General features: G+C 40.6%; 2 protein-coding genes across 2 annotated transcripts; one reads left to right on the forward strand and one right to left on the reverse strand.

The window, feature by feature from the left end:
• The first annotated feature begins 2,649 nt into the window (after nt 1-2,649).
• Nucleotides 2,650-20,396, forward strand: LOC103896871 (galanin receptor type 1). The gene is made up of 3 exons (XM_009276785.1): nt 2,650-3,369; nt 5,005-5,070; nt 19,917-20,396. Exons 1-3 carry the CDS (start codon nt 2,662-2,664, stop codon nt 20,394-20,396), a joined length of 1,254 nt encoding a protein of 417 aa, XP_009275060.1. The 5' UTR covers nt 2,650-2,661.
• Nucleotides 20,397-23,203: 2,807 nt separating this feature from the next.
• Nucleotides 23,204-24,526, reverse strand: DDX28 (DEAD-box helicase 28). The gene has a single exon (XM_009276786.2). The coding sequence runs from the start codon at nt 24,242-24,244 to the stop codon at nt 23,912-23,914; it is 333 nt and encodes a 110-aa protein (XP_009275061.2). The 5' UTR covers nt 24,245-24,526; the 3' UTR covers nt 23,204-23,911.
• Nucleotides 24,527-24,533: the final 7 nt, after the last annotated feature.

Below are 24,533 nucleotides of genomic sequence, written 5' to 3' on the forward strand. Positions count from 1 at the left end.
AAGCGGAAGAAGGAATCTTTACCTTTTTTGGAACTTTTGAATGCCATGGTAAGCATGGTTTCAGGATACGTTTTCAGAAAAGACTGTAAATTACCGCTGGAAATTATTTCCTCCCAAGTAAGACCAGCCAGGAATACACCCACACCAGCCAGCTTCCATTTGAAGTCAGATTTACAGCATCTCAGTTCCCTAGTGAAAGGAAGCTGAGTTTTTGCACCTAGTTTACTGGATGTCTAATTCAGCAGGTCACTGCCACTTTCCATCCAGAATATTCACCTTTCCTCCCACTTCCCCCAGCTAAAACAGTCACTGAAATCTGAAAAAAACCCCAAACCTGGAGCAGTCTAGGTTTTTTTTTTAATTTGAATAGTATTCTGAAGATGGAGAAGAAAGCTGGTAATGTCCCTTCTGCAAGAATTTAGCAGATTTTTGAAAATTTTTTTTACAAATCGAAACAATCCTATGATCTTTGCCTCCTCACTGCTAGAACTGTGCTGTCCTCTGCCCATTTTCTGCTTAGTGTGCCATGCAGTCTTTTAGATCTGCAAAGCTGTGTTTGCTCTGCAGGTGACACATGCATGCAATTCTCAAATTCCTGCACGCATTGTCTCAAATCCCCTGCAGTAGAAACCACTCGTGCTGCAGTTTTTATTATTTTGCCCAAACCCACTAAAAGAAAAAAAATCCATGCTCTCATTTGCTGTGATTGCTATGAGTGCTTCTTAAATAATACTTTCTGGCATGACTGCCCACTAAAGAAAATGGAAAAAAAAACCAAAAACAAAACCGATCTAAAATACAGCAATTGCTATTGAAATCACCTTCAATAGCCTTCTCTAAAATGTTACATGAAGTTACATGAGTAGTATTACAAGAAGCAGCATTACAACGGTCACATATTATCACAAAAGGAAAAGCAAGTATATTTAAGTTTCATGATTTAACGGTGTGTACGTGCACAAGGGTGAGAGGAAAACAACAGCAGATAGAGTTCATTACTGAACGGTGGGACTGCATGTTTGAGGGAAAGAGAGGTCAAGGACCGCCACAGGAGCTGTCTGAAAGCAGCGAAGGAGATGACATGCCACTAGATGGCACTCAAATCTACAGCACAACCCCAGAGCTTGCAAGGTCCCTGAAAAGTGGTGCATTGCAAGCAGCTGTCTGCAACCTGAGGGCAGAGATCCCAGCAGACAGACAGAAGATTTGGGGGACTGGAAGACCTAATGATGTCTGAGGTGCTGTGCCACAGCACGCGAGGCAGCCGGGCCGCAGAAGATTAAGAGAGCTGCAGGTGGCATCCAGGTAGCTGGTCCAGCCACGGTGATCTGCTCACTGGCACGCAACAAGGATAGATATATTTTCCACTACGACTTAGACATCTTTCGCTCCCTGGCCACTTCCCACATCACCCCATAACTAGCCTCAAAACTACGGGGGGAAATAAGGAGTCTGGCTTCATAACAGATTTTAAACGAGTATCTCAGAGCAGGCTAAGGAAGGCAGCACTATCACCTCTCTCAGTTACTGAATTTTGTTTCAAAAATTAAGGGGTCCCTCCAGTCTAACCCCCACATCCACAGAAGCCAGCAGTGGGCCACTCTGACCAAGTGTCTAGACTTGTAACCACTGAAAATCGAAATGTGTACTCTCCTATGCAAGAAGCTGTCCTGCATGCATAAATCTCTGTGTGCAGGTACTGTTAATGTTTGCCTAAACTTTTTTCCCTCCTTACTGCCTGTAGAGTTCACAGAACGCCTTAAGAAATATGAGGAAACATACCATTAAAACCAAGTTACTTAATGCCTTCTAAAACATACGTACTGTTTCTATAAGTAAGCATCAAAACCACAATAACTAAGCCATTAATCCTTAATAAAACTTCTTTTTTTTTTTTTAATCCATCTCTCTGTTCCCTGGCAGCGAATATTACAGCTGCTCACGGCTACCAAGACTGAACCTTTCCTTTTCCAGTGCAGATGCTCTTGGCTCTACTGGGCTGAACCCAGAACTTCTTTACAGCTCGATCAACAAGATCTATGAATATTCAGGCACTAAGGAATTTGGGCAGATATCCAAGAAGTGGCAGGACCCAGCTGCTTGCTTTTGCTCTGCTCTTCCCCTCCTCATGAGTAGTAATGTATGGGGACAGAGCTGATCAGGAGTTATTTTCTGAAGGGCTCAGGTCATAGACAGCGTTTGTTCTCATTGCCACAACTCCGAGCGGAGCTGGGAGAGCAGGTACGATTGCCGCAGAGCCAGGGACTGCCAGGGAAGCAGGAGAGGAGGGGCGTGAGGAAGCTGAGCTGCAGCTGCTTTGCTTTTGCTCCAAGCTCCCAGGGCAGCCTCATCCTCAGCCCTTCTGGCACAGACTTTTCCTCTGCCATGAAAGCTTCTCCAGCAGCAACTGCCAAATCTGCAGTTACCTCTTGGATAAGAAAACTCCTCAACCCCCTTTTTTACCAGTTCCTGGAAGAATCTGCACCAGAGACAGACAAAGCTTAGAAGAATCATCTGAAGAAAATTGCTCCCCAAAGGAAAGACACAGAGCATTGGAAAACCCAAGCATTCAGCCTCTGGCCACCACTAACAAACACAGACCTGCCCAATAGCAGTCAGGGCTACAGCGACTGCTCCCTGCCTTCCAAGCAGCCTGGCTCCATGGAGGAGCAGGAAAAGAACTTTGTGCTTTCCCTCGGAGCCAATACCAGCAAGTGCAGCCTTGAGACTAACCAAACACGGGCCACAACATGCTGGTCAGGAGCAACCAGGGGTGGCCCAGAGGTGGTGATTGTACCGGTGCTTTTTGGGTTGATTTTCCTCCTGGGAATGGTGGGAAACACGTTGGTCTTGGTTGTCTTAGGGCGTCTCTGGCCTGGGGGATGCCCATCGCACAGCGCTACCAACATCTTCATCCTGAACTTGAGCATTGCAGACTTCTGCTTTCTGCTCTTCTGCGTCCCCTTCCAGGCCACCATCTACTCCCTGCCAGAGTGGATCTTCGGTGCCTTCTTTTGCAAGTGGGTTCACTACTTAGCCATGGCAACAATGCTGGTCAGCATCTTTACTCTGGTGGCTATGTCTGTGGACAGATACATTGCTGTGGTCCATGCCAAGCGTTCACCCCACATCCGCAGCAAGCGCAACGCTGCCCTCGGCGTGGGTGTCATTTGGCTGCTGTCTCTACTCATTGCCATCCCTGTAGCTCAGCACCAGGCCCTCATGAGTGGTCATCAGCAAGCACCCAACAGCTCCTTCTGCTGGGAGCACTGGGCAGATGGTTCAACAGCGAAGCAGATGTACAAGGTTACCATCCTGCTGGTAGGATACCTCCTGCCCCTGGTGCTCATCACCTGCTGCTATGCCAAGGTGGGTGAGAGGGACGCGAGTAATGGTTAAATGGAGGGAAAGATAACTCCCAGACTCTTGGTGGCTTGGATGTGCACACTTAAGCTACCCAGCCAACAAATAATAGATCCAATCCTTTCCATATTCTCTCCTGGTACAGAATACTTCTCTGAGGCAGAGGGAGGGAAGGAAAACAGAGAACGAAATTATACCAGCTCACAAAAAAGATTACAACTGCTAAGTTGACACCCAGCCTGACACCCAAATGCCCTAAAGACTCTTGCTGTTTTTACTATTTTTCAGTTTGTCCTCTCTTGCTAATAAGTGTTTGTTCCTGGCAAGAGGAAAAACCCATGGAGGGAGAAACTATGCAGAAAGTGTACAGAAACAGTATTAGATAAAGATGTTAGATATTAGATAAAGATATTAGATAAAGAAATCACTCCGATTTCTTTCTTTTTTTTTGACACAAAGCTCAGACACTGTGTCTTGCAAAAAGAGATCTTAGGAGCAGAGTTTTATTCCGCAAGAAATTTCTTCCTTTCTTCTTGTGGATCGCTATCACTTAATTTTTTTATTTCCCCTTACTGATCTTTAGCATGTTTAAGACTGCACAACTATGAGTTGTGCTAGCATGCAGAGTAAGTTTTCTGTGAATTTTGAGTTAATACCGTATTGTGCAGGGACTGCCAGGGACTGGACTTCCTTGTCACTAGTCAGTTGCAGGTCTACCCTCTTGGAAAAAAAAATGTTTTCCTGGAATTTAAGTTTATGTCTGTTTAATCAAAAAATACATCACTTTCAATACTAATCTGTTCTGCTATCATCAGTGCTAAGGACAGGACAATGCACTTATATTTAAGCTAAAAATCTCTAAACCTCAGGCCTTGCTTGTCACAAAAGGAAAAAGCCACTAGATCTCTTAACTCCTGTCACTGTAGCTCTACTGTTTGTCCCCTCACTGCCCTAGGTGAGAGAGCAGCAACTGGAAGGTGAGCTGCATTTAATAGAGGCATTTTTTGTTCATTAATTGCTTTATAAAATCTAGTCTGTTAGCTCCAAAGGCCAAATTATAAACATTGCCAGGTTACTGCCGTGTTGTAATCAGGTTTCAAAAGCTTGATCTAGATGTTGTTAACTGAGAATTTCCCTACAGTCATATTTCTTATGACTCTCCCTCTGAAAGGAGAACCCACTCCCAGCTGCCCCATTTGTTAGTGCTGCGTTCATGAGTGGCAGGACAGTCACACCAGGGTACAGTACTGGCAGCCTGCTCTCTGCCTTTGTATATAATCAACCTAGAGAATAAATGTAGATAATCTGAGGCACAATCTAAAACTCAAAATCCATGGAAAGACTCCTGTGGATTTCAGCATGGTGCCAGCTGAGCTCTTAATGTATGCTGAACTACATCTTCTGGAAGCATAGCAGTTTTAATGCTTTTTCCAAGCCTTGTTTCTTGAAGGAGAAAGAACTGTGGAGGAGTTTAATTCTAACTAACTGTTAGAATTAAAAGTCTCAAGGTATCAAATTCAACTTTGGTTGAAGTCATGCTAAAACAATTCTTTTAATTTTCGGTGCTTGTATGCGAAGTTCAAATACTAATTACACAATTCAATTTCCCATTCAATATATTGCTCCTTTTTTCCCCCCAAGGTTTTATATCATCTCCATATGAAAGTAAAGAACATTTCCAAGAAGTCAGAGAGATCAAAGAAGAAGGTAAATATCTTTGCTTTAATCTGTACACTGACTATAACATAATAGATATGTCAGGTTTCTAAAATAACCAATATCCTTTTCAAGATCCATCCGCATACTGAAGTGTCATTCATGTACCAGTCTTTCAGCTCAGGTTCAGAATTCATGTTGACAGTTTGTTATATCTTTATAGACACAATACATAATGATGTCATTATTGAAATGTTATACTGATCTCTATATACAGGCCTGCTGGACTGCCTTTTGATTTATTGTGCTATAATAGAATCCCACAAATACTATCTTCTTACATTGGCAGCCAGTAAGATACTCAGACTATAAAAATATCTAGGTGTTTTGAGTACACCTCAGCAAGCTAAAAGGAAAATACATGAAGAACCCTGAAACTGAAGTACTTCAGTTTTGCTGCAGTTTGCATTTAAGATCTTTCTTAAAGCTTGCATCTAAGTAGGTGGTGGATTCAGATCCTGGTTTGATCCCTTCGCAAGCCAAAGAACAGGGTTATCCCTGGCTCAAGCTGTATGAAATAAGCAGAATTGCAAGTATTTACTGAGAAAAATGTTAAGGATAGATTTTTTTTTCTGTGTTAGAATCTTAGAGTGAATAAGCCATAATTAATAGACGTTTTCAGGTAGCAAAACTCACCAACTTCAGTGATGCAACATCAGATTTACCTGACGTGAAAGCGGAAAATGCTATTTCAGTCAGAAATGTTATAATTGTTGAGTGTGCAGTGATAAGTGAAACTGTAGGCTACCTGGCTAGTCAAAGACAGAAAGTAATGGAGTGCTATCATTAACTGCGGATAGGATAATCAGGTCACAGTCTGTGCCAGCAGCACAGCAACTGTACAACCCAAATGAGCGGCGTGTGCGCCTCCAAGCAGATGTGACAGCCAGTGGAGATGACTAAGGAGTGCTTTGATTTGCTCTCAGCCAATGCACTGGCCAGTTTCAGCAGCTACCTGCCACATTAGAGCAGCCCTACAAGATGTTGCCATGATGCTGTCTATGACAAAAATGAGGGTCGTTACAGCAAACATGGCCATTTGATTGAAAAGGGTGCAAGACACAGAAATCAAAGCTTTGACGTGACTCCAGCCAAAAAAGACAGACACTGGTACCACAGCTGCAACAAGCTACAGATATTTTGAAACACGGAACCACTTCGGGGCATGACAAGTTGCATCCAGTGATTTATTCACTAGCATTACAGGACCCCCCTGTAAATCTAGATCACTCACAAGATGAGGAATTCAAGATACTAGATTTTCAGCATGTGGCAGCTGTACCTCATAATAACCTGAACCAGTACTTCTATTGATTTCTCTCTTGCCAAAGAGACTTACTGTAATGGAAACAAAAAGGTATATCCCTAAACATAACATACCCATCTGTTTCTTATCTGAGAAAGAAACCAATCTAAGTAAGTTTATGTTCTGTATGCAGCTAAGGTATCACAGGAAAATGTACAGTTCTCATCAACATAGATGTCTTCATGATCAACCTATTCAGGAAAAAGCAGAGGTACTTTAGGAGGTTAACTGCACTTTAGCAGCTATAGTAGCATTTCAAACAAAACTTAAGGGTTTTTAATACAAAAATGGTATTATCTTTCAGGTGTATCCTCTGCAATATTATGCTACAGTTTTAATGGTCTGGGCTGTGCTGCTTCTAGTTGATTTAGAACTGTTAAAGACATTTTGCCAGTCCTTTATGCCTATGAATCCTAACCAGATTTAACTATAGATTATATTTAGTTTCTGCTGTTTTATTACATTCACTAACATACACTCCTTTCTACTGGTTCATTACATTCACTAACATACACTCCGTTTTGTTGGTAACATGATTATCAATCCATAATGGTCTTGCACCTACACTGCCTGTAAGGATAGAACTCAACTGGTATTTGCAATATTATCTCACAATACAAGATGACTGTAGAAGTTATAATACACCATGCACAATATTTCCTTGATGGGAGTTACTTTCCCTTTCCCCTTAGGGTGTTTTTGATCATGTTTTGTGTTCAGTTGCTGAGTTCACAAAGTAAGCATAAAGCCTCACAGATACCACTTGTTCCTGAACCTTACGGAGATTAATGTTATTAGTCCAGCTCATCTAATTTCAAGTAGGTTCTGATAAATATTCTTTTAATCACCTTTTCTAAGGCAATAAATTATGCAAGAATTAGCTGCTATATATTGCTTGCTGCAGGAACACCACCAGACCTAGATGAAACAGACTATGTTGAAGAACACCATGTCCTATTTTGCCTACTGACTTTCTGATGAATGCTGATGCTGCCACAGATATACTGTGAGTTAAAATTTGAGAACCAAGAGTATTGTTTCTGGGCAGATAGTGCAGACTACAAGCAGAAAGCACAGTCTTGTGTGCTTAACAGCTACCATGAGAAAAGGCAACCAAGATCTGTTGACGATTTTGTAAAATACAGTAAATGAAGTGCTAAGAAGCACTATCATTTTGCATAGAATAATTTCATGACTTCACAAGTTTGAAAAGTTGCTTTAGGTCTCAAAATCACCAACAAATCCCTAAACAGTTTGGTTGGTTTAAATTCCCCTCCTGTCTTTTGTTACCTATATATATGAATGGCACGCTATCCATTTCTTTGCTATATTTGAAGAGAATGCTACCAACAGTCAAAAGTTACTACTGTTGTTTTCCCATAAAGCAGTGAGTTACAGAATTTCCTTTATGACACTCATTTCAAATGTATCTGTTTGCATTGTTTTCAGATTTGACCTGTAGAGTTAGATGAAAAAACAGCTCTACAGTTTCTTCAGCCTTGGGTTTCCTGATTAGATATTACTTCACCGGTTCAAACATGGTGAATGGTACAGCACTTCTTCCTCCCTCCCCTTAAGTATTTCCCTGGCCATAATTCTGGAACGCCCGGAAGCAATTCTTGCTCCATTCAGCACAGTTAGGCCTAATTAAATAAGTGATCTTTCAGATGAAAGAAAAATCAAATACATTCCTCTATACACACACATCACCTTCCACAATTTGTTTCCTTCCAGCACTTTCTGTGTAGAAATTGATCATCTAGCCTTTCTGCAGGCCAAACAGCATCTTTAGTGTACCTATTTCAAGTATTTTTTGTTTCAACCACTTGTCTTAGCACTTTATAAGGTGTCTTTCTTGGGTAGGTTGCAGACACACTCAATTCCTGCATATGCTTTCAAAGTATACTTTAAACACATTGAATGTCAATCATTTAAAGCAGATCTTCTTAAGAACACTTCACATTAGAGCCTAATAGGAAATTCGTATGTGCGTGTCAGTTCTGTTAAATTAGCTTCCTTCATATGTACTTAATTGGTCTATTAGTGACAAGTAGTTTTGTTTGGTTTTAATTCATAAACGTCAGAGTTTAAGTGAACAGCTTTTGCTTATTTTGCTCAAAGATGTTTGACAAATGAATCTTGCTCCACATTTGAAAGGTTAATTTAGCATACACAGAACATCTAGCTTGTTCTGAAATACGTGTGTGACTTCAGTGGCTAAACCCTAATTGCCTTGATCTATCAAAAGAAAGTGTAACAGAACAGCAGTGTCTTCCAATATGAGGTGATAAAATTACCTGATTCACATCTGTTAATTCACAGTATGTATCTTGACCCCACTGATACGGAAAAAAAAGTGTCATACTGGTACAAAAGAGTACAGTCTGGAACTATGACCACTCCGTTCCTACTTTGTTCCTATAATTTCAAGAAAGCAGAACACTTGAGCTATTATCCTCCTCCCACCCCTACGGGAAGGGATTTTGGGTTTGGTCTGTTTGGTTTTTTTCCCCCGTTTTTTTGTGTTTGGTTTGTGGTTTTGGGTTTGGTTGTGTTTTTTTTAACAGGTAATTAGTAAATTTTGCAAACAGCTATTTGTTCAGATCTCACTACATTCATCTGGGCTACGTGAGTAAAGGTCTCAAAGGAATCAAACTGCAGACTCGGAGTCCTTGTTGAACAAGATTTTCCAGTGAAATGGTTGCCTGCATTACCGCTGCAGACAGTTTGTTTTGCCATTCAGAATTCCAGAAACTACAATATCCCTTCTGCTTTGTGCTAGACAGATGCCTCAAGATAGAACACTTCCAAGATAAAACATAGTTAAGAACCAAAGCAAATGCCATAGAGCTTAGGGAAGGGACTTCTTATAAACAGCATTCCACATGCTGGCTGAAAACACATTGCTATTATTCTCCATTATAGGCTGCTTCTAAAAAAACCAGTAATATCGGGTAAGATTTTTTTAAAGCGTTATGACCTATTTCTGGATCTATAGCTTTCATTGACCTTGTTGGAGTCTTAGTATAATACCATTCCCGCCACCCCCAAATCCTGTAAACACTGATAACAGGCAGAAGGGGCACCATCCTAATTCATATGGTTTGAGCCACGGAACACAGAAATGCATGCAGTAAGGAAGTAGTACAGAGACAAATCCAAATTCAAGCCACCTGAAAGGTCATAGAGGAGCCGGTATTTTATCTGCTATTAGTACATCCTGTGAATCTCGAAACAACATGTGAATCTGGATAAGGCCAATAGTTACAGAACAAGTGAGAGACTGCTAGATGCAGACCTAGGGCAATTTCTGAAGAGATGATGACAGCATGGCCCAATGAATGATCCCAGTGTTGTGCAAGTATATGCCTGACTTTCCTAGTTGCATTGCTGTAGCAAAGAAAGCAAAATAACACTGGATTTAAGTGAATCTGAGCATGTGAAGTATATTACCGGAGCCCAGATACTTGGTACTGTAGCTCAACCTCTCTCTTTAAAGATCATATTGTAACAGTAATCTGTATCAATGCCTTTAAAAAAAAAAAAAACAACTTTTTTTTTTTTTTAATAAATCAAACACACAGATACAAAGCTTAATGAACTACGGTACTACAATTTTGTTATTCTAAGAACTCTCTTGCTTGTTTTCTCTACCACTTCTTTCTGTCTTTTTCTGGCACAGCATGGTTTTCCAGTGCTTGGCCCCCACAGCGCTGTGCTCAGCCTTCAGTATAAGCTTACCTGGTGTGCGCTGTCTGCGCCCAGCAGAGGAGCACCAGCTGCCCAGGGACGGAGCAGAGCTGCGCATGCAGAAAAGCATGCCTACTGTCTGTTATCCAAGTATGGAAACAAAACCCAGTTAAAAGTTAAAACAATTGTAAGTTTTTTTAGCTATCTGCGCAATTAAGAGGAGCTCTGACACATACAGCTAAACAGAGTGGCACTGCCACCCAAATTTCCCTCAAGGGAGCCTTGTCGAAAAGTTCCCAGAGGACACTGGTATATGAAGCATCTTCTCTAAATAAGCCTTAAATGCCAGGCTTCACTTCAGGAGGATCTGAAGACCCTGCTGTTGTCTCCCAGACAACATTGCCACAAGACATACCTGGTGTTCCAGTGTGGATTTCATTCTATGCATGGTGTTTGCAAAGTCACCTTTCCCTTCTCTTCCATTATTTGCTATCTTTCTGCTGTCTATCATTGTCCCATTTGCCACAATATTGTACTGAAAGTTTATGTTATTTGAAGATATGTAGGGGCTAGAAGGACAGATAGGAGGGCCCTGTTTTCTAAGGCCAACCTACCTGTGAGCAATGTTTAGGTACATGATTGTAAAGTTAATTAGAAACACATTTTGTTTGAATGGGACCAGTTTATTTATAACCCAGAGAACTTTGACAGCCACTCCCTCCAAGTTCAAACACTCGCTGAAAAGAACAAGTTTATCTAACAGAATCCTACAGATGACATACAATCTTCCAGACACATACATCACAAAAAAAAAAAAAAAAAGTTTTGTGCTTGGGTTGCAATTTGTAAGCTTTTAAGTTACAACATGATTATGTTCAAACTACAGCAGCTTTTTCAATTTATGCACACTTGAAACTTTGCAAAAATTTCCCTTGCACAAAGTTTGTTGCATCCTGACTTCATATTCCATTATCTAAAGTTTGACCTTTAATTCAGATTCCTACTTTGCAAATTTTTATATATGCTTGCCATCTACATGTCAAGGTTGGACATGCTCAATTTAATATGCTTTTCCATTTATATGTAATATTTGTGCATTAGATCAAGGAAGAAGTTTAGGACTTTTTGCAAGCTTAGGCTGAAATTCTGCATAATAAACTGTGCTTGCAGAAGAGATACATAACTGTCTGTTTCCCCATTTGATGCCATACTAGCTGCACAAGTTTGCTAACCTTAAAATTGAGATGGTGTGATGCTGCAGGATTCCCCTTTGCAATTTTGGATAATTGTTTCTTGAGGCCAGCCAGCAAGACCACATGCTAAGAAATCCTGTGCACCCCTCTACCACAAATAAAGTATGTTTCAGTTCTGTTACTTCCTTTCTGCATTATGCAGAGTACAGCAAGTCTATAATTTGGCTCCAAGGAAAGTTAACAATTCCCAGTCTGACAGTGTTGAAAAGTGTTTCATAAGAACCCAGCCCTAGGAACTCTGTACATATATTTACAGTAAATAAGATGATTTAACAATGGAAATTAATGCAAACCCAGGTCTATTCTGATCATGAAATGGCCCTGTGGTGTTTTACTGGCCTCTGGAGCACACCAGGGTTCCTCAATGTTTACTGAGTTTTGTCCTGTTATTTGTTAAAGAACAAATAACAAAGCTTGCAAACTGAAATCTGAAATGCTTTTTCAAGTTTAAGAATGTTTCTGGGGATGTGAAATTCACAGCTATTGTGCAAGCTCCCTCGGAAGGACAGTAGGAGTTGTGGAACCTTGAGGCCAAAAGCTCTAATTAACAGACCAGTTGAGCCATTTAAAGCTAACAAATTAGTACTATGCTTTTCTATTGTTTAGCTACAATAAAAAGGTGAACCATGCTTACCTGGTGAGAGAGCAGTGTCTCTTGTTTTGTTCTCTATTCCTTTCCTAATGATTCCTAAAATTTAATTTGCCTTATTTTATTACTTTTTAAAAATTTCCCCTCTTCTAGCCACTACTTGAGAACCAAGCTGTTCACAAAGCTATCATAAATTCAAGATCTTGCTCCAAAATTGTAATGGTCAGTTCAAAGCACATCTCTCTCTACAAAGCTGATTGTTTTCTTCCTCAGCTCATATATTCACCACCTTACATTTACCTACATGCAAATTAGCTCTTCACTGTTCCGGAGCTAAGTAAACACAAATACATACAGAGTTGATTTGGGACACTCCGTGGAGCACTGCATTTTGAAGGTCATAGAACAGCTTGAGGTAAAACATAGGTAATTCCTTCAAGGTAGATGGGTATTCCTGAACATCTTGGCCAAAAGAGGCAGACAAAAGTTGCACTGTAACTGCTTTCCTATATGCTGAACTATTTCTTCGGCTTCTGTTCACACAGATGGACGGTTTTCATATAGACTTAATGATTGTGATGTTCAAGGCCTTGGCACTTGAACAACGTTAAGTATGGCAAAGGAGCATGGGAGATCCTGGGATCCATCCAGCAAAATATATTAATCAGAAGTGAAATCCTGCAAGTTGTTTTGCTAACAAGAGCCTAGGGCAGCAGGAATAGAGAACATCGTTACCTATTAGTGGATAATAGGAATATCATAATGCTCATAGGTATTTATGAATACAAAGTGAGTCAGTATTAAAAGCATCAACAGAGGAGATTAGTGACAATCACAGAATGAGAGACGTGCAGATGAGCAGTTAGAACACTGCAAGCAAGCTGGTGGGAAACGAAGAGTCCACCTCTTAGTGCGCAATGCAAGTTGCCAAAATGAACTGATAACAACTGAAAATCTATTTGCTTCAATCCCTCCTTTTCTTCATGACAGCCAACTGCCACTCTGATTGCAAGAAAGAAAATACAGAACAAGAAAAAAGAACACTTTCAGTGTTTTTTTCAGACCACTGAAGAGTAGTATTACACTCAAGTGTAATAAAAAAGACCAAAAGGCAGTGAGAAGTGCTTCAGAAGTAATTAACAGATGTGTTTGCTCTGAAGCAGAGAAAGCTGCTACCCAACATTTTCGTTAAGAATAGGTATTTGGCCTTTTTTCAATCAGCTGTTTGAAACATTGTGCATTTATCACTAAGCTATAAGCATGTTTCTGGAGATCAAATTGTGCTTTGGGACCTTTATTTTCGAACTTTATGGGTAGAAAGGAAAAGGATGTTTACAAATGCATCAGGGGAGTCAGATTTGTGAACAAAGGAGAGAAGAACCTGGCACCAGGAGAGAGTAAACTGACAGTTTTCACTTTGCACATTGGCTTAAAGAGGGACGCGGAGCAAAGGGATGCTCTTGACTGATTTCTGTCTTGAGGATCCCAGAATCTAAAGCCGCAAAAAATGTTTTCCTCAGAAGCTGGTAAGTACCTCCAGCAGTACAGTGGTAGATTGTGCTAAGCCACATGTCCTTCCTGGGCACCGACACAGTATACCTGCAAAAAAGCGAAAGCTTAGGGCACCATGGGTCACTACTTCTTTTGCCAAGCCTTCACTACAGTAAAAGTACAATATATAGCCAAGTCTGAAACTGTGTAGCTTACCCAAATCAAGTCTGGGGCAATAAAAACACGCGCCAATTGTCTCTCAAACTTTAGGGAAAAGGAGATGCAAGTTAGAGAGAAGCCTAACAGGAGAAAAGAATTTATCAGTAAATCACATCATCAGATAGGTTTTGTATTAGAAGTCAAGAGAAAAGTCCTGGCCCACACACAAAGGCTGAGAAGTACGGTTTGATGTGAAGAAGCAGCACTGGCTAGAATAAGTCTGCCTTTGGAGTCACAGCAGAACATTATTAATTGAAATTAGTTTTGGGAAGTAAGGGGAAGGAAGACCCAAAGTCCAAAAGTTCTTTATCTCCCGCATCCTCCCACAGACAGTAATAAAGGAAGGGTCAGTTGTTATTTGCTGATAAGACAGTGTGGAAAAACAGGCATAGGCTTCTTTATGCTTCTTCCTTCAGAATCATGGAAGAAAAGAGAGAAAAAAACTTCCACTATATTCAGAAAACAGCAGTTGCCTCACTAAATGAAGCCCAGTTCTTCTGCCAGCTAGCGAGGATGTACTGTTTAATAAAAACCTCATTGAATGTTCTTTCCCATTTCTGTGTGGCTGAGGTACACAGTAAAAATGGATGGTCTGATCCGCTCTAAAAAAGATGTGCATCTAGCTGTCTCAAACTATGACTAGATCAGGAAAGTGACAAGCTCTCTACCTTTAGACAGCTCTGTCCACTCTATATTTTAATCTCAGGAATGTTTATTAATCTAACATATCAAGTAGTTCTGGCAAAAATAGGTAAGTCCATGGAATACTCAAAGCATATGACTCATTACAGGGCAATCTTAATTTTGCCCTTGACAAGTTGCCTGACAAGTTGAGGCAGCTTCATTAGAAGCTTATCAAGGACAACAGCTCAAAACACAATTAAATGCTAAAGACTTCATCATCCTCCAGAATGAGGCATCTCCCCCAAAAAGGGTTTTTAAACCATTTCCCACTGCTTTTTGAAGGACAGGGGAAGGCTAAAAGCAAGAAATAGCTTATCCAGGGCTGGGTGTGTGTATGGGGGGAAATCAAAGGGAAAACAGACAAAGAAAAGCAGGAAAGCATAAATGACAGTCAGATCACCTGTAAAGATAACAAAAGAATAAGCAAGTAAATTCTAGACAATCTGTGCATGGCTGAAACCATAAGGGGGGGGAAATAAGAGAGAAGTTTATCTATTTATTTAACAAACAAAAATATTTATGACTTTCCTAGTCTCTATTTCCCACCATGCTATCGATTCACTGTATAGCTTAAGCACACTTTGTCTGTACAACAAATAATGCACTAAGTTATTTTGTGGAGCTGCTTGAAAAACTTCTAGGAGTATTAAGAGAGAGTTAGATAATCCAGTAGCGGCCATTGTACATGTCTATTATGGATGCACTGAACCTTTGGAGATGAACCAGAAGGCTAGCATTAAGAGGGCACAGCTACACCAACAGTAATCCATTAACTGTGCAAATTATCACAGCCCACTGAACAAACTCAAACAGTACACAAGCTATTTGGTTCAGTCCTCCGCAGCTGGTCGCAGTCTATATTAACATTAGTTTTAGCTACAACAAAGTTACCACATTAAAAGTCAAACATAATATTTTGTTTCAGTTTCCTCTATCTTAACTAGATATTCCCTAACTTGAAAAAAACAGACACAAGTTCCATTTCCTAAACATGTTTCTTGAGTCATGAATTATGTATATTATTGCTCTAATACTGTCTGTTTTCTATCTGCAAAATCCCAAATAGCCGGACCTCAGAAACAGCTTTGTGCTAATACATAGCAACTGCAAACCCATTTTTTAATACTCAGCCCTATATTAAAGGCATGGTTTGTTATTTCACAATAAAAGAAGAATCTAGGTATATATCCCTTACTCAAAAGAATATTTCAGTGCTTGTAGCCCCCTAATTTAAGCAGAAGGATGCTATGAAAGGTTGCCTCGGTAACAAGTCTAAGCTACTTAACATTGCAAGAGGGTAAAAATGTAGTACCATTATTGCTGGTGAAAGCCAACGATGGGACCTGTTTATTAATAATCTCTTTAGGACCCATCATACCACAGTAGGCAAGCTAGACCCCACAAGACCGCTACATCTGCGTCTTTCAGTTCCATCAACTTCTAATCATACCAGTATATTTTTAAGGACAGCATCTAGTTCCCAGTGTGGCCAGTTTGAGGACATTTAGGAACTGAGGTTGTTCACTCACATGGGAACATGCTTTGTCACCTCGTATGTCAGACAGCATTCTAGTAGGCGAAACAAGGAAGCACCTGAAGTATGCCAGGTAGAGGATGAACCTACAGGTTATTGCCTTTGAAAATTAATACAAACTTACTTGAGAGACCTATTCAACAGAAATCCCTTCTTTTTTTTACTTGTATTGTAGGCAAATGTTTTCTCTTATCTGTACAGAAATCTTGATCTGATGCAATAACATCTTCCTAGAGATGTTAACAGATTTAACTGGCTTGTTAACGTAGCTAAGACAAGTGAAGGTGGTACTTTTGGCTCGCATCCAAACACATTTTTCCACTTCAATAATCATCTGTTTTTATTGCAGGAGATCATTGCTGCAGACCCTATGTAAACAGAGCAAAGATGGTGCCTGTCCAACATAGAGAAAACTCCTCTTTATCACGCAGTTGATTTTCCTGCAGGGTTAAACAAGTAGAAGAAAAAGCAGTTGCCGTGAAAAGCACCTTTTAGCCTTCCCCCACATTACTACTGTCCTAGCAAGCAGAATATACTTTAAACATTTCAGTGTGATTCACTCAGATATAAGATCAGATTAAATGTATGTTATAAACAATAACTAGAATTCTAGTGTGCCCTCATGTTCTGCAGGTTTTAAAACTGTTACTTAGGAAGGTCAGCATAATATGAAGGTCCTGATCCAACTCTAACTGTCTAAAGTAAGACTTAGCCAGATATTTAATAAAGAACTATATCTAAACAGATAAATGTAGCAGCTTCTTAGAGCTGCAAACAGCTTCTGAAGTATTTTGGCATAAAAAAAAAAAAATCAAAACAAAAGGTTTTTAAAGTCCTAAATAATCTTAGGAAACCTCAAGGGCATTAGAGGGCAGTTACTAAAGTGAAACAGAAGAACCTGGAAGACAAATAGATTTCCTGCAGTTTCACCTGGTATTTCCAACCCCTTTGAACAAGCCAGGTTATAAACATAAGACTTGTTTATAAATATTTTAGCAGTATCTCCCACTGTTCTCATTTTTGGGACTGCAATCAGTTGTTACAATCCCAGATGTTATACACCAAGATCTAATCACCTTATATTCTTTCTGCTATGAAGTAATGTCACTCCGCTCTTCCCTGGAGTGTGCTGTCATTTCTCCATGCTGTCATCATCTCCAGAACATGATCTTGGTAGTCAGTCTGCAATATAGAAGCCTTCTGTTAGCCGGTATACATTCATTAACACGATACCTAACTCATTGATACAGGAAGACAGAAAAAGCCATCACAACAGTAGACTCTAGGTGAGTGAAACTTTACTAAGTATTTGGAGAGCCACTGACATGGGAAAGACTGCAAATGCTCTGAGGAGAAGTATTTCGGTTGTACCGCTACTGTCTTTTAGGGCACCAGAAAAATCCATCTAAGACATAATTCCTTAAAAACCTTGCTTCATTAGTTCCGGTACTCATAATTTCCTTATCTTCCTCGTATTACGTTTCCAACAAGGCCAAGCATATGCCATAGAGGGGCAGACTTACTAAAACGTGCTGCAATTTCCATCTCACCCAAAGCACACAGCCACAGAGAGTACCAAGAGAGGAGCAAACGACCCATGAAATGCCCTCTCAGTTTAATGGGAATCCAAAAAATCTCCTTCCTGAGCCCAGCTCTACCCAGCCACCCGAGCCACCACTGGGAGACATGCTTAATTTGGCAAGTCATGCCAACTGTGCAGTGCTGCAGAAAGGTCAGAGGACATACAGAGGTTTTGCAGCAGCTGTTGTATTTGCTGTATTTTGGGGGGGCTGAGAAAAAAATTTCCCTTCTCCTAAAAGATCATTCCAGCTCAGGTGTTTTGGTGTTAGATATACGTAAGCCTGAGTCTTTATAATTTCTATTTATATATTTTAGCATAACATATATGTGTAGAGTGTATGTAGGTATAGCGATAGAGTGCTTTAAAACGAGATATAAAATCCTGCAGGTCTTCTCTAGCAGACAAAACAACTACCAGATGTAGCCATTATAACCACTGATTAAATGAGTTTCTGTTCACTAAAATTATCCCTCTTCTAGGAAAGTAATTACACACTATTCACTTGAAATCATGCAAGGGAATTATTGACAAAAGCGTTGACCTAGACTAGTAAGCCTGTAAGCCTTAAGCTGAAGTGAAGCCCAAGTTTTAATTTTTCTCCATTGCTTTTCTGCTACTTGTACAACAATTCTCCTTAGGGGAATGGTATCATCTGCATATTTGCAAATAGTTATATTTATTAAAATGACAAAATACAAATGAGAAACACTAAATACTGAAGTTGAAAAGCACACATTTTGCTGAGAATCAGATGGGGGAAGAGGGGGGAATTCACCTGCTGTGCATCTGCTACAGTACCCCAAAAAGGGGGGACTAAATATGTAAAAAAAATTGCTCACTTTCCATTTAAAAAATACTAATGGTAAACTCCTGAAGTCAGTTGGAATTAACCCTGCAAAAAAACATTAGGAAAGGCTCTCAGGGGCCCCAGGTGAGTAACCCCTGAGCCTTGCTAGGTATTCACTGAGTGTGCTAGAAGTAGAAAGTGAGAGAAAAGCAACACCCTCAGCCTTCTTAAACTTGAAAAGTGAGGTCCCACTCCCACAGGCCTCAGAGTCTTACAGAAAGGAAGTTGAATTGACTTATAGTTTAATTTTATTTATTGTAGCTTACAGTAAATAAAAGTCATTCTTCATCCTCTTCAAAGGCTTCCAGGAAAATTAAAAAAAAATAAGTAAAAAAAAAAAAAAAAAAAGAGTACTTTTGTTGTAACACACACCCTTAACTATACCAGGTCAAGGAGTTTTTGTTCAAGAGGAGAAAGACCTTTTCAATAAAGACTGAGTTATTTCTTGGTATGCATCCTGCAGGTCCCCTGAACATTAACTTCACAGCAATATTTATAGGGCAAGGGACTTTGCCTACATCAGGAACAGCAGACAGCCTGGACTTGCAGCCCCAAAAAGCAGGTGCCTCAGTCTTTGCCTTCAGTCCTCTCCCCACCCAGGTTCCTCACAGCCTGAGCCCCTCTCCCCAGGCTACCGTTTCCCCTCAACAAAAGAAGCAAACCCCAAAGAAACAGCCTGCTAAAATTCACACCAAAACAGCTCAGGCAGCTCATACCACCTACCTTTGGTTGAGGCTGCTCTCCCTGCCCCCTGGCAGCACCCAGCCACCCCTCATGCTGCTCCGCCATGTTCCTCAGCTCTCCCAAGGGACCACCTCAGCCCTCATTCCCCTTCCCCAGCCACAGCTGTGGGGCTACCACAGCTGCAGTCAGCAGCTCACCTCATGTTAACCTTCATTTTGGATGGTGATTTCAAAGAACACTGTTTTCAGGAAAATTTTACCTCACGTCAAGCTTTGGGGCTTACAAATGACAGCTTGCAATGGTGGCTGGCCAGCCTAACTGGAGAGCAAGCATTGCAGGGGCACACCTCTAATGCAGCCAGCACACGGGCTGGGATCCCAAAGGCACAGTGAGCCTCCCTCAGGTAATCATCTAGCTAGGAATATTTCTAACCAAAGAGCACTGCATATTTAAAAAAAAAAAAAATCCTCTATGCATTGTTTTTCTTGGTTTCTCCTATAAGAGTGAAGCTCCTGGAAAAAATCTTCCTCCTCAGGTCAGTCTTTGTTACTCCTCTCAGTGGCATGTTCCCTTGCAGCCAGTCTGTTTTCCCCTGCAGTTACTTTCAATAGCCTTAATGTTCCTCTGCCTCCAAATGTTAGGGAGTATTACTTCCACTCTTCCATGTAACAGTTAGCATTACTGTTGCAGCCTCTGTATTGTTTGAGGTTTTACGGGCACTATCTCCATTGCCTATAGAGCTATTTGCTTGAGGCAAAAATGGGCAATCTTTGTTTGCCAGGGAGAAGGGTTGTCTTGTAGCATCCTTTTTCATATTGTCATAATTTGCCCACCTGGCAGTTGTCAGTGTTGCCTGTGTTATGCTGCCTTCACTGCTGACAGAGGAAGGCAAACTCACTCATACCACAAACTTGCTTGATCACTGCGACCATTTAATACATGATCTTGTCTTTTCCAGACAGCGCAGACGGTGCTTCTCGTGGTCGCCGTGTTCCTGCTCTCCTGGCTGCCACACCACATCATCACGATGTGGGCAGAGTTTGGGCAGTTTCCCCTGAACAACATCTCCTTCACCTTCCGCATCATCTCTCACTGCTTAGCCTATGGGAACTCTTGCATCAACCCCATCATTTATGCTTTCCTCTCAGAAAACTTCCGCCAGGCCTGCCGGCAAGTCTTCCCCTGCAAGTTCTTCCTGCGGCCGGTTCCCACTGAGAAACTGGTCAGAATACGCATGGAGAACTTCTCTACCATGCATTCGACCACTAACGTGTACATTGGGCTCACAAATACATTTCAGGAGAAAGAGCAGCGGAAAGGGTGCTGTTTGGGGAGAACAGGTATACAAGTGCATTTCAGGGAGCAGTGCAGCCTGCAAAAACATGGACTTTGTCAGATTACCAGAGTGGTAGGAGGCATTTTTCCATCTGGCTGTTAGGACACTTGACACAGCTTGTCCTAGGGTACCTTGCTAGGCACTGGGCTATGTGCAACAGAAGTATCTGAATGTCCTTGTAGTGCCCATAAGATAGAACTCGTATGCAGTTGTAGTTATGCCCATAAAGTCTAAAGTAAGAGTTACAGAGAAGGTAGAATATGGACAGACAAGAAAAGAGCAGTTAATTACATGTGTAGACCATCATTAGGATGTGAACAATGAGTGCTGTGATGTTTAGAGAGCACTGAAAAGCAGTTTGGGAAAAGTCAAACTAAGAAGTCTTTGAATAGATCTTTGTTTCTTAAACAAGATTGACCATATGCAAGCTACATATATTTTTAGCTCGCTAGCTGTGATGGGGTCTCTAAATCTCCAAAGGCTTTGCTATAGTATTTACCTATTGGATAGTAAAACCTTTCACATGATGTGTCAGTGATGTGGATATCTGCATTTGGTGGCTCTGTATCAGCTTATATATCCCAGGGTTTGAATGTCTCTGTGCTCCTGAATGTAATTACTGCTGTTAATCACTGGCTCCAGTAACTGTCTCTTTGTGAGCAACAATAGGAAAGTGGTATTTCTCAATATATGCTTAAAAGAACTGTGGTTTTGTTTGAAAGTAATGTTTACAAAAGGCTTTATTGGTAAATATAGCGTTCTCTGAGTATATCTACCCAAAGCTTTTTATTGGCCGCTTTAGTATATAAATGCTGAAAGTTTGTGGGGTTCTTTGATAAACTGTTTTGATCAACAGTTTTTTTTTTTTGAACAATCAGTTTAGGGCATTTGTACCACGTTCAAGGCTACTGTTTGTAAATATATAAAGCGCATATTACTTCAAAATTAAGAAGCATATGGCTGAAAGAACTTTATTATTTCACTGTGTTGTCTAATTTGATAATATTGTGTGCTGCAATCCAGACTGACCTGTCATGGGACTCACTGTAACACGACTCCTGATTCATAGACTATGTTATTGAGTGTTTAGAAGTGAGTTACAGAAGTTAAACTACAAATTACATCTGAAAACATAACAAAAACATCCAAATATAACCTTATAGAACATCTTCAACATCTTGTGTTATGGCCATCAGAACACATACAATTAATTTCTGTAACGTGTAATACACCAATCACTCATTTTTAATGTGTATTTTATACCTCAATGTCAAGTATGCCCACATTGCCTTTTATTGTCTGGATAATTTATCAGAAGTCAACCTTCCTCCCATTTTCCTTCCACATATTTTAACTCAAGAAAAAAACTACTCTCTCATCACCAATGCCACTTAGTTACTGGTACAAATTAAGCAGATGCATTAATTATGAATGACCACTGCCACATAGTTTGACCATGGATCTTGTGTCAGAAGTTATTGTTTATGTGACATCATTTAACTGTGGTTAACTTTGGTTGCATTATTTAGCTGGAAACTGTAGGTAATAGAGCAAAGTATTATAGTACACATCATCTGCAAGTTATGAAACTTTTGCCTGAACAACTGATTGATTTAGTCCTGCATAACAGCTATACGAGAAGACAAATATTTGAAGACGGACATCTGAGATCCCAAGCAACAATCTTCCTCAGAAACTTAAAAGGGCAACTCTGTATGTTGAACTGGGAAGCACCGTCACCAGCTGCCTCAGGAAAGAAGGACACTCTATGAAGCAGGTAATAACTTGATATTTATGCTAATACAGTGAAGCGCTACAGCTTTGAAAAAGATCAGATTCAAATTATATCTGAGATGGAGTCAGCCTGAAATTGCTTAGGCAAAGCAGGCAAGCAAATATTAAAATTTCTTACTTGGAGTTTCTTGAATACAGTTTACCTCATTTAAATTAATCTGCGTGTCTACAGTTAAAGGAAGCTATTTCTCAGCAGTTCAGAGGACCTGATACAACATAAGATGCATATTAACAAATGGAAACAGGATCTTCTGTAAATTATACTACTAGATTGTCCCGAGATTTCTGTTTAAGGATTTACCCTACTCCTATACATGAACAATAAGCTTCTGCTTGTGGACACATAAATTGCCTGATTTGCAGTTAAATGAACTACAGATGAGAGGCAAGTAGTCCATGCAATGAATGGGTCCAAAATATAAAGGTTTCCAGTCTCCGAGTGGATCACTCTTCCCCTGTATTTCTGTAAAGTTGAAAGCTTTCTATTACAGTAAATAATTTTACTGCAGCTTGTAACTTCCCCTAAGAGCCCCTTAACTGTGCAATGTGAACAGAGTACATGTGTACAATTTCTAGGATAAGGTTATATAGCCTTATCCTTAAGTGATTATCTGTGCAAGTTTTCTGTTTTAGTTTTTACTCTCAGTACACTAAGAATTAGAGTAGCTCCAGTGCCTTATTTCCTCTGAAACCAATGATTTAGATACTATGCTGTGATCTTTTCATTTAACAGCTTACTATTTCTACATACTGAGTTTTAGCACAGGCTAAAGTGCTAAAGTGCTTTTTCCCAGGTATGGGAAAAACAACCACTAGAAGAAAAGGCTGTGACAAATCACTGCAACAGAAATCAGAGCTAAAACACTATTTTTGTGTGATTATTTACCATGGATACAAACTAGTAGCTAGATATGAAAGAACCTCAGCCTCAATTTAATCCTTTTGGTTTAAAGCAGAAAAGAACAATGGCACGATATTCAAAAGAAATCTTGTATTCACTCTGTTACCTGCGAGTCATTAGAACCTGTGAGTTCTTCCTTTAACAGGAGACATTTTTTGGTGGGTTGGGGGTTTTTTTGTTTTTACAATCAGTTCAGAGACTGGACATGTGACTACAGCATGCAGAAAACACTTTTTTTTAATTTAATAGAACAGGAAGCAGCAAGATGCCCTTTCTCAGTGAAAGGTAACCATAAAATGACAAATTAAGACCTTGAAAAAGCCTCAAGCTTTGTTGTGCCTTCTTGTTCCCACTGAGCTTTAGCAGTATCTGGTCTAGAATTCTCTGAATGAACTGCTACATCACAAGAAAATAAAATATAATTTGTCCTTTAGTCTTTCTACATGTATCTATAATTGGTCAAAGTTATATCCAAGTTAGGAAAATATTTTCTTTTTTTGTCCCACCACAGTAGTAATTTTTAAGTTTCAGTAATGAATGTTTAGCTGCTGGTGGTGGGAAGCAATGAAATGCAACAGAGCCACATATCATACAGGCATACTTTCATTCTGATGTGAATTTAAGTTAAAGGTCTCAACAAAATTAAATAAAATCAACTGATGAGATCATTCTTCAGTCTCCTCCAAAGGCATTTTGTTACTCACTTACTAGCTTCCTTTTGGAAAGTCATGAGTTGTGATGCCTATGGAAATGACTATTGCAGCTTCCAGAACAATGCACAAAGTTAACCTGATCACCTGGTTTGAAACTCAATTCTCTATTCTTTCAGTCTAACTTACACACAGAAGCTCATTTGCTCTGCCTTAATGACTTCAAGCTTAGTCATTCAACCAGGCCATTTATTACTGCTTGGCAACCTGAATCAACCTCCTTTAGGTGGAGGCTTATTAATAGAGGAGTCCATGCCTGGGAGACCTGTCCTTTTCCGGGCTGCAGTCTCTATTTTCCGCACCAGGTCCACATCCCACCGATGGGTGACAAAACTAACCACGGCTCCAGGTGCCTTGCTTCCAACCCGTCCAACTCGCCCCACGCGGTGCAGGTAGTCCTGCAGGGTGTCTGGGAAGTCATAGTTGACCACTAGCTGCACACCGCTGGTGTCCAGTCCCCGCGAGGCAAGGTCAGTGCAGACAAGGACAGACACGTCACCCTTCTGGAAGGAGGCAAAGATGCCAGCTCTAGCAGCTGCTGACATCTGTCCCTGCAACCTCAGGTGCTTGATTTTGTGGTCATCCAGGATATAGCCCAGCCAGTTGACAGTGCTGGCACTGTTGCAGAAGATGAGAACAGCCCCGCTGGACGCTGGGCGCTCCTTGAGTAGCTGCAGCAGTTCGGGTAGCTTGTCCCGGCCTTTGAGGCGGACAAACTTCTGCTGGACGTGGGGTGGCAGGCGGTGCAGACTCTGGGTGGTGAGGGTGACAAACCGGCCCACGTCGGTGAACTTCCCCAGCGTCTGGCTCAGCCCCGCAGGGAAGGTGGCTCCA

The sequence above is a fragment of the Aptenodytes forsteri genome, unplaced genomic scaffold (assembly GCF_000699145.1).
Source record: "Aptenodytes forsteri isolate BGI_AS27 unplaced genomic scaffold, ASM69914v1 Scaffold33, whole genome shotgun sequence".
In the NCBI taxonomy this organism is placed as follows: Eukaryota; Metazoa; Chordata; class Aves; order Sphenisciformes; family Spheniscidae; genus Aptenodytes; species Aptenodytes forsteri.

Excerpts from the sequence above, each read along its gene's own strand:
- LOC103896871 (XM_009276785.1), top strand. The coding sequence starts at position 2,662 with ATGGAGGAGCAGGAAAAGAACTTTGTGCTTTCCCTCGGAGCCAATACC. Across the intron at positions 3,370-5,004 it reads TCACCTGCTGCTATGCCAAG|GTTTTATATCATCTCCATAT; the intron begins GTGGGTGAGAGG and ends TTTCCCCCCAAG. Across the intron at positions 5,071-19,916 it reads CAGAGAGATCAAAGAAGAAG|ACAGCGCAGACGGTGCTTCT; the intron begins GTAAATATCTTT and ends TGTCTTTTCCAG.
- DDX28 (XM_009276786.2), bottom strand. The coding sequence starts at position 24,244 with ATGTCAGCAGCTGCTAGAGCTGGCATCTTTGCCTCCTTCCAGAAGGGT.